General features: G+C 35.0%; 1 protein-coding gene across 3 annotated transcripts in view; it reads left to right on the forward strand.

Annotated features, from left to right (window-relative positions):
• LOC149068565 (uncharacterized) overlaps positions 1–13,247 on the forward strand; it is a 123,532-nt gene that overhangs the window by 64,914 nt on the left and 45,371 nt on the right. For all 3 annotated transcript variants that reach the window (XM_089251353.1, XM_089251354.1, XM_089251355.1), the window contains exons 3-6: positions 5,399–5,638; positions 6,064–6,233; positions 9,964–10,127; positions 11,149–11,316. In XM_089251353.1, the coding sequence (XP_089107479.1) occupies positions 5,399–5,638; positions 6,064–6,233; positions 9,964–10,127; positions 11,149–11,316 (742 nt within the window). The remainder of the gene's footprint in view (positions 1–5,398; positions 5,639–6,063; positions 6,234–9,963; positions 10,128–11,148; positions 11,317–13,247) is intronic.

The following is a 13,247-nucleotide window of genomic DNA, read 5'->3' on the forward strand; positions in this document are numbered from 1 at the left end:
GGAAAGCCCTTGGTTGCCGAAATCCCTGTATAATCATTATTGTATTCAATTAACAGCCATGCGGTAAACACAAGTTTTTTCGTCAGTAGACTTTGTATTTTGAAGTTTTTTTTAATTTCAGAAAGAAAATTTAAAACTTTAAGTGCTCCATATAAAGCTTTTAAGAGTTCATATAAAGCTTTTAAGAGTTCATATACCCAAGATTATCAATCACTGATATCATCCATGAAAGGAAACACTTATGTTTTATGAACAGTATATAGATGTGATTTCTCTAGTCTGCATGGAAAGACTGACATGGAATTTATATTTTCTCAGGGGCAATCCAGAACCTGCCTTGGGGGGGGGGGGAGGAATGGAACTTATTCTTTATCGATCAAAAAAAATTTTTGTGAAATTTTTTTTTGATCGAGTCTGAGTGCCGGGGAGGGTAACCCTCGGAAGAATCTCCTGATTTCTGGATCCCAAAAGTTGGCACGTCTGCAAGTAATATATTACTTGCAATATATTTAGGAGTAATGGAGTAATACTTGTGTGTGCATGAAATATATTTAGGAAAAAATGAACTATTATATTTCAGAGCAGATTTCGTTTGGCGAACCACTCATGATGTCTGCGGACCAGTAGGACTTTTATTTTTCAATTCTAACACTGGACTCCACATATGAATGATCTTCATAGTTTTTACTGGTGATTTTTCGGAGTCAAATAATGATGGGATGGTTCTGGTGATTGCCTTGAAACTGTGGTACCCGTGGCTGCAGATAGCTGACGAGACAGGTCGGATGCTGTGCTCCTTCTGCTTCTTTTGGCAGTTACTGCCGAATACCGGTCTTAATTCGGCGTTGTAACTCGGGGGCGACCTGTACTGTAACGTCTACTGACATTTCCGTTACCTTGGAATCGTTGCCAAAGCCTAGAGATGACACTTTGGGCAATTCCAAGTTCCTCGGATACTTCCATCTGAGTACGCCCACATTCCAGGCGGCCGATAATTCTACCACGTGAAAAATCATCCACATGCGTCTTCTGTGTCATAACTATTCGCTTATGGCACTGAGCGCCTTACAGAACTCTTGTGAACAATTTTACTTCTTTGCCACCATTCCTTATATACCCCCCTCTTACACTCTCGTCATTGTGACGTACTATCGGCATCATCTGGTGGCTTCCTGAAATTTGCATATCATTCTTGCATATCAGATGTGTGTGATAATTCTACAGGTGAAATTTTTACTTTAGATTTCGATTTCCGTGTGATTCTGAATTATCCTTAATTTATGGACATGAGTGTATGTAAAAAAGTAAATCATCAAAATTACGTAAGATGGCGATTGATCAAATATTAATACTCGTATAACAATTCATTAAAATTAAGAATTGGTAGCAAAGGCTATTATCCAGTTATAAAGCTATTCTAGTCTCATTAAAATCATGTTCTTCGATAATAATAATAATTAAAAAAAACTTTGTTGGCAACTAAATGTTGGCATTATCAACATAATGCTGGGTTCCCATTGACCAGAAAAGTGAGGGAAATGAAAAATGGTCAGAAAAAATGTAAAGCAAAAGTCAGGGAAATATGCTAATATTTGAGAAAAGTCAGAGAAACGTTCTGTGAAGGGAGGGGGGGGGGGAACTCGGAAAACGGAAATGCAAAACGAATGCAAAACTGAAGATTAAGATTTTGAATTATGTATATATTTCTTTCTTCCGGAGGTTCGTTGGTGGGGGAAATGATGAAGCAGATTCTGCTGGGAACCCTGTAATATCAAAGTTTGTTCATTAGTGACCTCTGGTAGTTGGATTACAGCGTTTTATCTTCCATTTGTCTCATCTACATCCTCATATTGAACAGATTTTCGTTATTTCACCTCTTTCAAAGTAGAATATTTTGCATTGTTTCTGCAACGAGCTGGGCGCGGTAGGTAGCCCAGGTCGATAAAATACTCGCCTAAAGTACCAAAGGGTGTTTAGAGGTGTCGCGAGATCGATGCAAAAAATAACCGTGGTGCGACAAAAATGATTAAAATGTTCTGATACGAGCCTCGGCTGCCAAAATTTCTGCGGTGAAGCTTCCATAAAGGTGTTTTCTAAATTATGTAAAATTCTTTCAGATTCTCTACAACGTACGTCACAGCGTTTGGTTTTTTTTCGAGGGGGGGGGGGGGGTCATCTCTAATTTTCGAGATAATTTTCAGAATTAAAATCAACCTCCAGGTCAAGCTTCGCGCTTTCCCATATTAATTTATAATTTAATTAATAATATTAATTAGTAACACCCCAGAAATTTACAAGAGCAGTTCATGAAATGCCCAAATTGTGGAAAGCTTAAATTAATAGTAAAGTTATAATTTTTGCATTTTCCTTTTCTAAGAGGTTCTTCTTGAGCATATCTTTTGCAAAAAATTTGCATAAAATATATTGAATGCGTCCTAAAATGCTAAATTACTTTTTCATCTTTGCTTAAAAAACTTAGAACATCCTGAAAGTTGTTTAAAAAAATTAGGACCTGACTCTTAAATGTGCATTTGCTTGGACAGTATGAGAAAACGCGTGCTAATATCGTACTGTGGCCATCTTTGGCCTTTACCATGAATTTTATGCTTTAGATTTTATGCTCACTGAATTGATGTCTCCGGCACAGATCTGAATTGGACCTCAACCATGGATTCCATCGTAGCTATTGTAGAGACGATGACAGCCGGTTTGCAATTGATCAGCGTTTTTTTTTAGCTCGACTCCACAATCTCTTGGTAGGATCAACATACAATCATCAGATATCACGAAACCACCGAAGTATCGATGATGTTTGATGGACATTGCCGAATTCTTGATCTAATTTCCGTTTCCCGTCTTCAAACAAAGTCTTCACCTGCTGGAACCAAAATATAGATACCAGTGAATCGGATGGGTCATCTGGTCATTGCTGATTATAAAACAATGACAAATTTTCATGGCGCTTCAGCACCCCCCCCCCCCCCCCTCGTTTGAATGCCGATTGCGAATTTTTCCGAGCATTTCAAAATCTGCATCAGGACGTTATTTTTTTTTTTTCAAAGAATGAATCTGGATGTGTGCTTGTGCGCACAATGTACTGTGAAGAAGCACTGGTCCGTTACTTTCTCCTATGCTAGTATTACTTTGAAGGGCGAAATAGCATCAACTTATTCTAGCGGAAAGTCGCGCATGGCTATATGGGTTTTGTGAGTGCAACAGTTCAAACAGAGAGAACGTTTTCGATGCGAGAAATCCCGGGTTGAGTATCGGACTAGCATTCAAGCGGAACTCAGCTCCCTCTCTTTTGTGTCTGGGAATGGGTGCATTTTTTTTTTTTTAAATCATTATATCCTTTCCCGGGAATCGCTAATAATAGGTGCCCGACCTCTTTACCTCACTCTTTCAGGAAAAATGGGTTTGTTGTGCGTCTGAATTGTGATCGACAATGGAATCAGTTCCGAACGAGAATTGATCTGAAACCTTTTGTGATGGCTAAATTATAAATAAAGCTTTCAGGTGATCAGAAGCCTGACTCAACTCATTATATGCTTAACGTTTCAATTAATTCGATAACTGATTATTATATTATCACACCGCTTTATATTATCACGTCGTGTTTCTGATAACAGTAACCGATTTATAACTATATCCAATATGATATCCCTGTTGTAACTGCGATGACCCTTATGTCCCGTTTGGTCTAACGGAGCGAATGGAAACGCAAAACATCTCGGTTTTTATTTCCCACACATAACAGCATTTTGAAGTGAAACTTCTTCCCAGGGAAGTGAATTTTTGCGAAGAAAAGGAAATTTATCACAAAAAGTGAAATGCTTTTTCTTTCCTCAAAATTCTTTCTGTAGAGTGTGATGATGTTCAAAGAAGCAGATGGGTTGTGGTAGGGGGGGGGGGGTGAGGGTGATGTCAATAGAGATTCCATCTGTAAGAAAATAAAGTTGGCAGAGGTTGGTTTGGACCATTGGTTTGTGTGGGACAAAGACAGTTTATTACCTTTCCCTATCCTGCTTCACTTTTTTCTTTTTCTTCCTTGCTCTTCACTCCTGTACTAGACCCCTGTAGTAGACTTGCTCCACTGTGTAATTGACTGTTTTTAGGAAACATACAATAATGAACACCATTTTTATTGATAGAAAAGCAGTTGTAGCATGCATAGGGAAGACTGTGAGAGATCACTTTAATGATTACTTTTGCTCTCCTCATGGATCTGTGCCTTGGCTAAACCATTCTGTCAGACCAGACAAGGCTCAGGCTCTGCCCCTTCCCTTTGGAGATATTAAGACATTAGCCCTATACCTGTGTGGGTTGGGGGAAAAAAGTGTCGTTTCTCTCTATCTCCACCAGGAATCAATTGAACCCAGAACTATTCTATCAACTAAACCAGTGATCCCAATGTGGGCGATAGAATATTTCGGGAAAGGGGGGGGGGTGCAGTAGAAGCTATGGGTATAACATAGCATCCTGTGGGTTAGATTGGATTGAGTCTAACCATAGGATGTTAGTTTGCAAACTGGCTAATTTCAAGCTTTGGCAGTAAAATATAATGTCACAAATTCCTTGGACGGATCATGCTGATCCCTTGGGAATACGTGAGGATCACGTTATTAAAAAAAGAAAAAAAAATTATTAAAAAAAAAAAAAATGTGGTTTTTGTGTTTGTGAAGTGCTGCCACCTGTCTTCCATATTAGAAGTGAATATAGAAGTAGCATATGTCAAAATTTTTTTGTTCAGGTTCACACATTTACATAGAAATATGATAAACACATATTGGGGTTAATTGAGAAGCCATCCATACTTAGAATTCGACAACCATAAGTATATATATTCTTTACGGGCATTGTGTATAATATTCCATCATGTATATATATTGTTTGTAATTGCATTTTTAATTGGGTTGCTGTATTTTAGAAGTATATGACATCCATATTTGTTATGGGCATCTTTTTCTCAACCACCTCATTAGCCATTTTGCCTGTTGTGGCCTTGTATTTGTATAAGTATCATGGTATAGGTGTGCCTGCTCTCTTTAGAGAAACTTCTTTAATACTAGACCAACTCGTGTTCCCGCCTCAAAATTGAAAAACTCAGACAACTAACTTCCGCTGACTATCACTGTGTTACCTGCTGGGTTTGAAACTAGGTCCTTGTTATGAGAGTCCATCAGGATACTTTCAGTCTGTGGGCCAGATATGTGAGATGACTAAAACTAGGGTTCTTATCCTGTTGTGTGGATTGATACTCTTTACCATTTGAACACCTTCTGCTGCTGGATGGAACCCCTTTGCAGTCCAATGGTTTTACCCCTTTTCTTATAGTTTATGCTTGGTGATCAAGTATAGTTTGCAGAAAATTTAATTTGTTCATTTTCTCTTGAAACAGGGTTGCCTCATGGTCCAAAGCCACCACCTCATGTACCAGTGCAAACACTCTACAATTCGAAGCCATTGAGTCGTGCTGTAGCAAATCCGGTCCATTCTCATGCTTCACATCTCGCTGGAGCATCCTACGATAGCTCACATTATGAAAGCAATTCGTTGGCACTCAGTTCATCTTCAAGAACGTCAAGTTTTGCAGCTGCACTTAGGAAACTTGCTAAGCAAGCCATCGATCCTGTCACAGGTAAGATTGAAAATTTGTAACCACGCTGACGTTTATTTTTCTTAAAATAAGTTCATAAGAATGGTCTTTTTGTCATTATGGAATCAATGAAAGCTCTACAAATTTTAATTTATCAGTAAGAAGAATCACAATTTTCTCATGTTTTTCTGTCCATTTTCTTTGGAATGTTTTTAAAATAAATGAGAAGAGAGAGAGAAAGAGGGGAGAGAGAGAGAGAAGATATATATATATACACACAACACTATAATTTAATTATTCAATTAACAATTTTTTTTGTGAGTGGTGTTAAAAAACTTTTAGTTGATTTCAAAATTTTTCCTTACATTTATTCAAGCATATGAAGTATGAAGGTATTGTTGTTTTTTAACAAATAAATCATGACACTAAATATTCACAAGAAAAAAAAACTTCTTCATCAATTTCAGAGCGAGGAGCATCTCCCATCCAATCATCTCTGAATCATCAGTCATCATTTGGTAAACATGTTCCTGCTTATGTGAACAGCAACAGTCGTGAATCATCCTCTCCATCTCTACAGCCTCCAGTTGCTACTGCTTCACAGGGACATGGACCATATTCTTTTGATAAAAGAAAGGTAACATATATTGAAGAATGTCAAAGTTACGTCATAAATTGAAATCAATTTGTAAAAAGGTTCATTTCTGGTTTCGGATATGAAAGTATTCTCCCCATTTCAGTTTACCATTCAAATGCTTGTTTAATCAGGGCTCCAGATGTGTCTGAAGCGTATTAACCTATGGGCCATAACCCAAACATGGGTCTTAGGGGCTTCTGAGATGGTCACATAAATTTACATACCATTGGGTTATAAATCCACATGTGGCTGGCACTGATTTCTGGGGCACATTAATGATTTTGGCTGCTGGACCGAGATCTGACATATTTTAGGAGTCTTGAGCAATGATTTTTTTGGGAGAGGGAGGAAGTCGGCGTCCAAAAAGGCATGATGTCATTACAAAATGCACAGAAATGTTGAAAATTATGATCAAACTAAAAACATTATCTACAAATTATCCAAAAATTAAGAAAAAAAATTCCAGAATTAATGGAAAAGAAATGCCAAAATTTTAATGAGCGAAATAATTGAAAATTAATGAAAATAAGTAATTTACAATAATTCAAAGAAGTAATTCCAGAATTAATATAGAGATTCAGTATTTGTGAAAAAAATCATTTCAGGGTATGTGAAAGCTTTCAATAATTAGGAGCCCCTGTTTGATTCAGGGCCCTAACTTTGGCTCTGTTAGCCCATCCATTATGCCTGTTATCACTTTTGTACAACTGACTGGTTCGAAAAATGTTAAAAACCAAACATTTTGTTATTTTGGAACATTTAATAAACGTTTTGAATTCAAAATAGACCCCCATAGATTGCAAAACCGATTGTGCTGTTGGTTGTGATAGGGTCACAGGTAAAAAAGATTAAGAACCCCTGCATTATGTAGAAATTTTGATTTCAGAATGAATTCTGGTGTTTCTCAAACCCATGCTATAAAGTACTGTGGGTGCTCAAGCACTCCTGGCTCTGGTATCTCTGCAAAGCGTAGTGTAAAAAATGTCACTGTTATGACTAAATTAGCTTAGTTTTTATCCATAAACGGAGGACTATGGGCAGTCAAATACTGAAGTAGTTTTTTTTTTCCCAAAAGTTGCATTTTGTAGTTATTTTGCTCTTGTGAAAATCTCTATTTGAAAAAATCGTGAGCCTTTATAAAGTCAATGGGAATTTTTTTAAAGCAAACTGTTTGTCCATTAATTTGATTTGAGAAATTCAATTTAAATTATTTATGGAATTGGGGCCCCCACTTGTCGTACTTTTTCACCAAATCTTGTCAACAAAATTTGTTTAACTTTTTTAATTGAAAAGGAGTAGATTGCAATTAATGATTCTACCAAAGCAGATGCTGTATAATTTTTTCAGGTTATTTTGGGGGGGGGGGTGTATGTGCACCATTTGGTTTATTAATTTTTATTTTGCTTAGTCTGAGGGTTCAAAAACTCATTTCGTGTCAATGTTTTTGTGTAGTCGTTAAAAACTTCTATCTGGATAGAAAAAAATAATTTTGGTTTTACTTTTTCATTATCTAATAGGTCCTAGGCTATTCATTATATAATAACTAACATTCATCATTCAAAATTATCATGCACATTTTGTGCATGGGTGAAACAACATTTTTTACATAACAAAGCAGTTGGATACATAAGCCTCTTCTAGGTTTTGTGATTCTGATGCTACCCAATAGCATTGTCTTCTGTATTTTTAGGGCTTGTAGATGCATAAACAATGTTCACAAAGCTCTGCAAAGAGCTAGAAATTAATGGTTTTTTTGTCAAAAATAATAACATTGGCATTGAACAAGCAAAAAATAACCCATTTTGGTTTCTGAAATGGACTTGTACAAACTTTTATTGCTCACCTAACCCCTGTTCCCTTCTCACTATTCAGTTCCTACTATATTGTATTATTACAAACAAAAGTGAGTTTTATTGCAAAGCTTAAATGGATCTTTTGAACTCCCTTAAAGTGGAATATGCTGAAATCTGCGGCGTATGTCACAGACCAATCAGTGCTACTGCAGGACAATCTGGAAAAATTTAAGAAAAGTGTAGAAAACACTGCTATGGAAATTTTTACCGCAGAACATTTTGAGTCAGCCAAGGGCTCATTGCAAAACAATCAAAACTTTCTGCTTTGTGGTTGGAGTCCAATTGATGGGGAGTCTATACTTGTTTTTTTTTTGGTCCCTCCCCTGGCGAGAGATGATAATCCTTCCTCCCTGCCCTTTCACAATAATCTTGTGTGTACCCATACCCCCCCATTTCATCCATCTCTGGTCGTTTTTCCTGTTTGCATGTGAAACTGTCTGTGGCCGGTAGAGCCAGTAAAGACTTGGAAATGACTTATGCATACTTGCCAACTACTATAGAATTTCTGTAGTTTCTACAGAATAGATGTCTACTATAAAGTACAGAACTATGGTAAATCATGAAAACTACCGTAATCCGTTTTTTTTAGAAATTTCTTTGAATTTCATAATCTTATCGAGTGGAAAATGATATCACACAAAGACCACATCTCCAAAGCATAAATATAAAATTAATAACAAATCAGCAAATTGACATAAAAAGGTGTGATTTGCACTAAAATAACTTATCACGGCTCAGAGTTCTTTTTGATAAATAAAAGAAAGTTCAAAATTTTCACAATTTCACTCACAGATGACGTTGCAAAATGAAAAACTCGACATCTATGTATAGTATATAAAAATGATTTCCTGTGTGTATATTCTCTGTACAAATCTACAATTTCATACTGATTTTTGCAAAATTTTGTTTGTGTACCAAACAGACCCCAACTGAAATGACAGGCTACTTTATAGAGTTGGACAAATGCCAGGTAGGGTCAAAAAATTGTCCAGCAACAATGACTTTTGGAATGTCTACTTTGGTTACCTTGGTTTGCAAATAATGTTTCTTCACTTTTTTAATGCTCTCAGTATATGAAGAAAATCCGAACAGTGCCAGGTATTACTGCTAGTTTGATGTAGATTCACAATTTTTTCTAAAGTTGAAGAAAATTGATTTGAATTTTTAAAAAAACCATGAGAAATTTTTTTGGGCGATTCCCCCGTCAATGAACATCGCCACTACTGAAAGGCTTGTTTCCAAGGTTGGCGTGTATGGTAATGTGTAAGAAAGTTTCAATTAATGATTTCATCAAACTATGACTGATGTACGTATGTGATGTCAATATAATTATTATTATTAATGTTTTTTATTTTTAAGAAAATGGCAATGAACTTTTGAATATACAGTAGAACCTCACTATGACGAATCCAACTTATAACAGACAGCTAGGCAAATTTTAAAATTTTTATCTGACAAGTTTCAAACTAGTTCTAAGTATCCAAAAAGTATTAACTCATTTGAAAAGCATTTACAAGCAAGTGATTGAACATTGATTGTTTTGTTTTGCATAAAATATGGATGCGCTGCTGACTCATACCGCTCACCGGCTAGAAAAATTAAGATTAATACAGTGTATATGTACACATCTTTTCAATTCAACCTATGTTGAAGGCTGTTTTTTATTTGTTGTATAATAATCACTTTTTACAGCTAACTACTGTACTTTCATTGATGTACACCCTGTAGCATTACACCCCTATAAGAATTATGTGTTATAAACCAGAATTTCATTATGACGGACAAGCTTTAACCCCCATTACTATGTATGTATTGTGGTAATAGTTATAATCTAATATTGCGTTATAAAAATTATTTTTCATTCATTTTATATTTAGTCCAATGATAACAGATATTCGTCAGTGTCTAGTGGCAGCAGCTCGCATGGATCTGAAGCTATGAATTTCCGTGCGGAATATCAGAGAAGCATTGCTACCCATGATGATCGCAGGAATGATGCTATGGAAAGGAAATCTTCTCCACTTTACATGTCGCAGCTCGGGTAATTAGATTCAGTTGTTATCATATGAAATTTGCGAAACTAAAATACTCAAACTTATCATGTTATATGATCATGCAGTTTGTGATGCCAAATCTAAGCATTGGATTATGTTATTATGCCAATATGGTGGGTGTGCGTCACCCATTCCCACTAGTTTGTTGATATACATGTTATGGTAAAGTGATAAATCTGGTTATTATACATAATAACTGGTTATATTATGCGTAGTCGCCAAGCATTTTAAGTTTGATAAATTTCCCTAAATTTATCACTTTTATGGTGATTATGCATAATGCCAGAGCATGATGCCATTGGTAAACATGATAAATTGTACTATACGATATGCTATACATTATAATTCGTAATTGTATTGTATCATTATATCAGGATACCATTACAAAATTTGTTACCATCATATTGGGTTACGATCTCAACATTTGTTATTACTATATCGGGATCTATGACAAAATTCGTCACACATACTAGGCCCATTTGGAATTTTTTCATATTTTTCAAATTCACAAATTACATTAGGGTATTATGCATAATCAGAGATAAAGGCAATAAATTTCAAGTATTTATCAAATTTACCTGCCACACTTGGTCAATATGCATAATCGCTTGTAAAAGTGATAGTGTTTTCAGTATTTATTAAATTTACCAATGTCGCCAGTAAAAGTGATAATTTTATCAAACTTACTAAGACGATTGATAAGTATGCATAGTGACCGATTTATCACATTTATTAGAAAAATATATATAAAATATATATTTCTCTCTTGATGGAACTGCTATACACAGGATCTTTTTTCTCTGACTTATTTTTTTGTTTGAAAAATAATCATTTTTGTGACACAAATGATTTTTTTTCATTTCCATCAGATGTTTATTTTTTCAGTGAACATTTCAGTTCTTGTAGAATCTATTACTGTATGTGATTTTTTTTAAAACTTTTGTATCAATTGCTTTTCATTTTTTGTTATACATGGCCTTATAAAAAGTAAACTGGTTCTTGTTTCAGCACTAGAGAGGAGCGTAGTGCATCTCGTGGCTTTCAGCCATATCGTTCATCAGAAGAACCTGCATCAAGTGCTGCACCACCTCAGATGCTAGAAAGGTCTTCACCTGCTACTTCATATTCACCTCATCCAGCGTATCGTCCACCTTCTGGTCTCACACACCCATACAGGTAGTCAATACATATATGTATTTAGAATCTTTAAAGGTTGATTTGCAGTTTCCCTGAGGAGGGTAAATGTAAATTCAAAGATGAATGCAGTTTGCAAAATATAAATTGTGAATTTTTATGAAAATTTTTTTGAATTACTCCATGAAAGAACGAGACCTATAATTGAGGGGGTGGGGAACTAATTGTTGAAATTCAACTAATTTTCAAATGTACATATTCTCTTCCAAAGTTATGGATTGTCCATGTGTATTTCATAGTTCTTTGTATCATTGATATTCTTTCATTAATTCCAATATTTTTTTTTTCGGAATTCTGTTGTACGTGTAGTTCAAGCCTTTGAAATATTTTGCCATTGTGTACTATTTATTTTCAGTTCCATAAACATTGAATCTCACTCTTATGAATTTTGATTCCCCTCTTCCCTTATTATTTTAGGCTTATTGTAAAATATTAAAAATCTTTGGTCATAAAAAAATCAGTCAAAATGAGTTAGAGGACAGAGGGATCATATAAAAATTAAGAATTTTTTAATGTTTTGACGCTGTATTTTCACTCTTGAAACTGGTACAGAGTTATTATTGAACACATTTTGAGCATTTTTTAAATTAGAACCATATCTCTACAATGAACAGTTGATGAGATAAAGGCTGAATAAAAGAATAATATATTTTTTTGATTTTTGCAAGTGATACTGCTCCACCCAACTCCAAAAATATTGAAAAAAAACATGGAAGAGAAATACTCTATATTTCGTGAACCTTACTCTATATTTCTCTGTCATTTATACTGTGTGCATATTTTTTTCTTACCCCAGCGGTTGATCAACAGGTTTTGGGGGGGCAATGGAAAACCTTTTCGACTGGGAAAAAACACCCCTCTGGGTTGTCATTGCCTAAATAAGAGGTTTTTAAGGAGGTGAGATATATTTTTTTTATTGAACAAATAAGCACAATGGACAAAACAGACAAAAAAAAAAATTTATAAACGAACACTTTTTGACCCAAAGGGATATAAATAACCTTCCATGGGTCGTATTAATAAATTACATATAAAGGGCAACATACAAAGGTATATTTTACTACAATTGCTCCAGGCAAGTCACACCAAATATATTGCTATTAAATTTTACACTATAGTCTGATATGTTGATTACAAATATATTTTTCTACAACAAGCATATAAACAAATTTTACTACTTAAAATTTACAATTTCATTAACCATAGAATGAGATGAACCGCTCAATATCTGTTATTTCCAGTATACGATCTTTTATAACCTTTTTAAACATATACAATGATTGCTGCTGTCCAATAATATCATCAAATTCTCTACATATTCTTGGAGTAAGAAAACATATTGATTTTTTGAAAATTGTTTTTTTAGGTAATGGTATATGATATAGATATTTTGATCTCATGGTGCTTCTTTGTATATTCACTCTGGAATACCAATCAGGATTCTTATACATGAATAGTAAAACTTTATACAGATAAAGTTGATGTTTATTAAATTGGATTTATGATACTCTATTATGTGAAGAACTGTTGGTTTGTAGAATGTCACGTTGAAGACAGTCATAAAGATTATACATACTATAGATTGAAGTTTCATATCAGTGTTTTTCCCAAAGTGGGCGATGGAATGGTCCAGGGGGGCGATAGAAGCTATGATTATAACATAGGATCCTATGGGTACGCTTGAGTCGATGAGAGAAAAAAAAAAATCATGAAGAAGGGGGCGATGGAACAAAAAGTTTGGGAAACTATGTTTTATATGTTCTCCCCCAAACTTGTAGTCCATATAAAATATGTGGGAACACCCATGTAAAAACACTTCTTTCAAACTTTGATATGAAATGATAGCCTTCAATTTATACGTCCTTGCTGTAATTGCTCGTAATTTATTGATAATTTGATCAGTATGATCTTTC

This window comes from Pholcus phalangioides, unplaced genomic scaffold (genome assembly GCF_987345545.1).
Source record: "Pholcus phalangioides strain wild (caught in Gottingen) unplaced genomic scaffold, Ppha-v1.0 ptg000024l_1, whole genome shotgun sequence".
Taxonomy (NCBI): Eukaryota; Metazoa; Arthropoda; class Arachnida; order Araneae; family Pholcidae; genus Pholcus; species Pholcus phalangioides.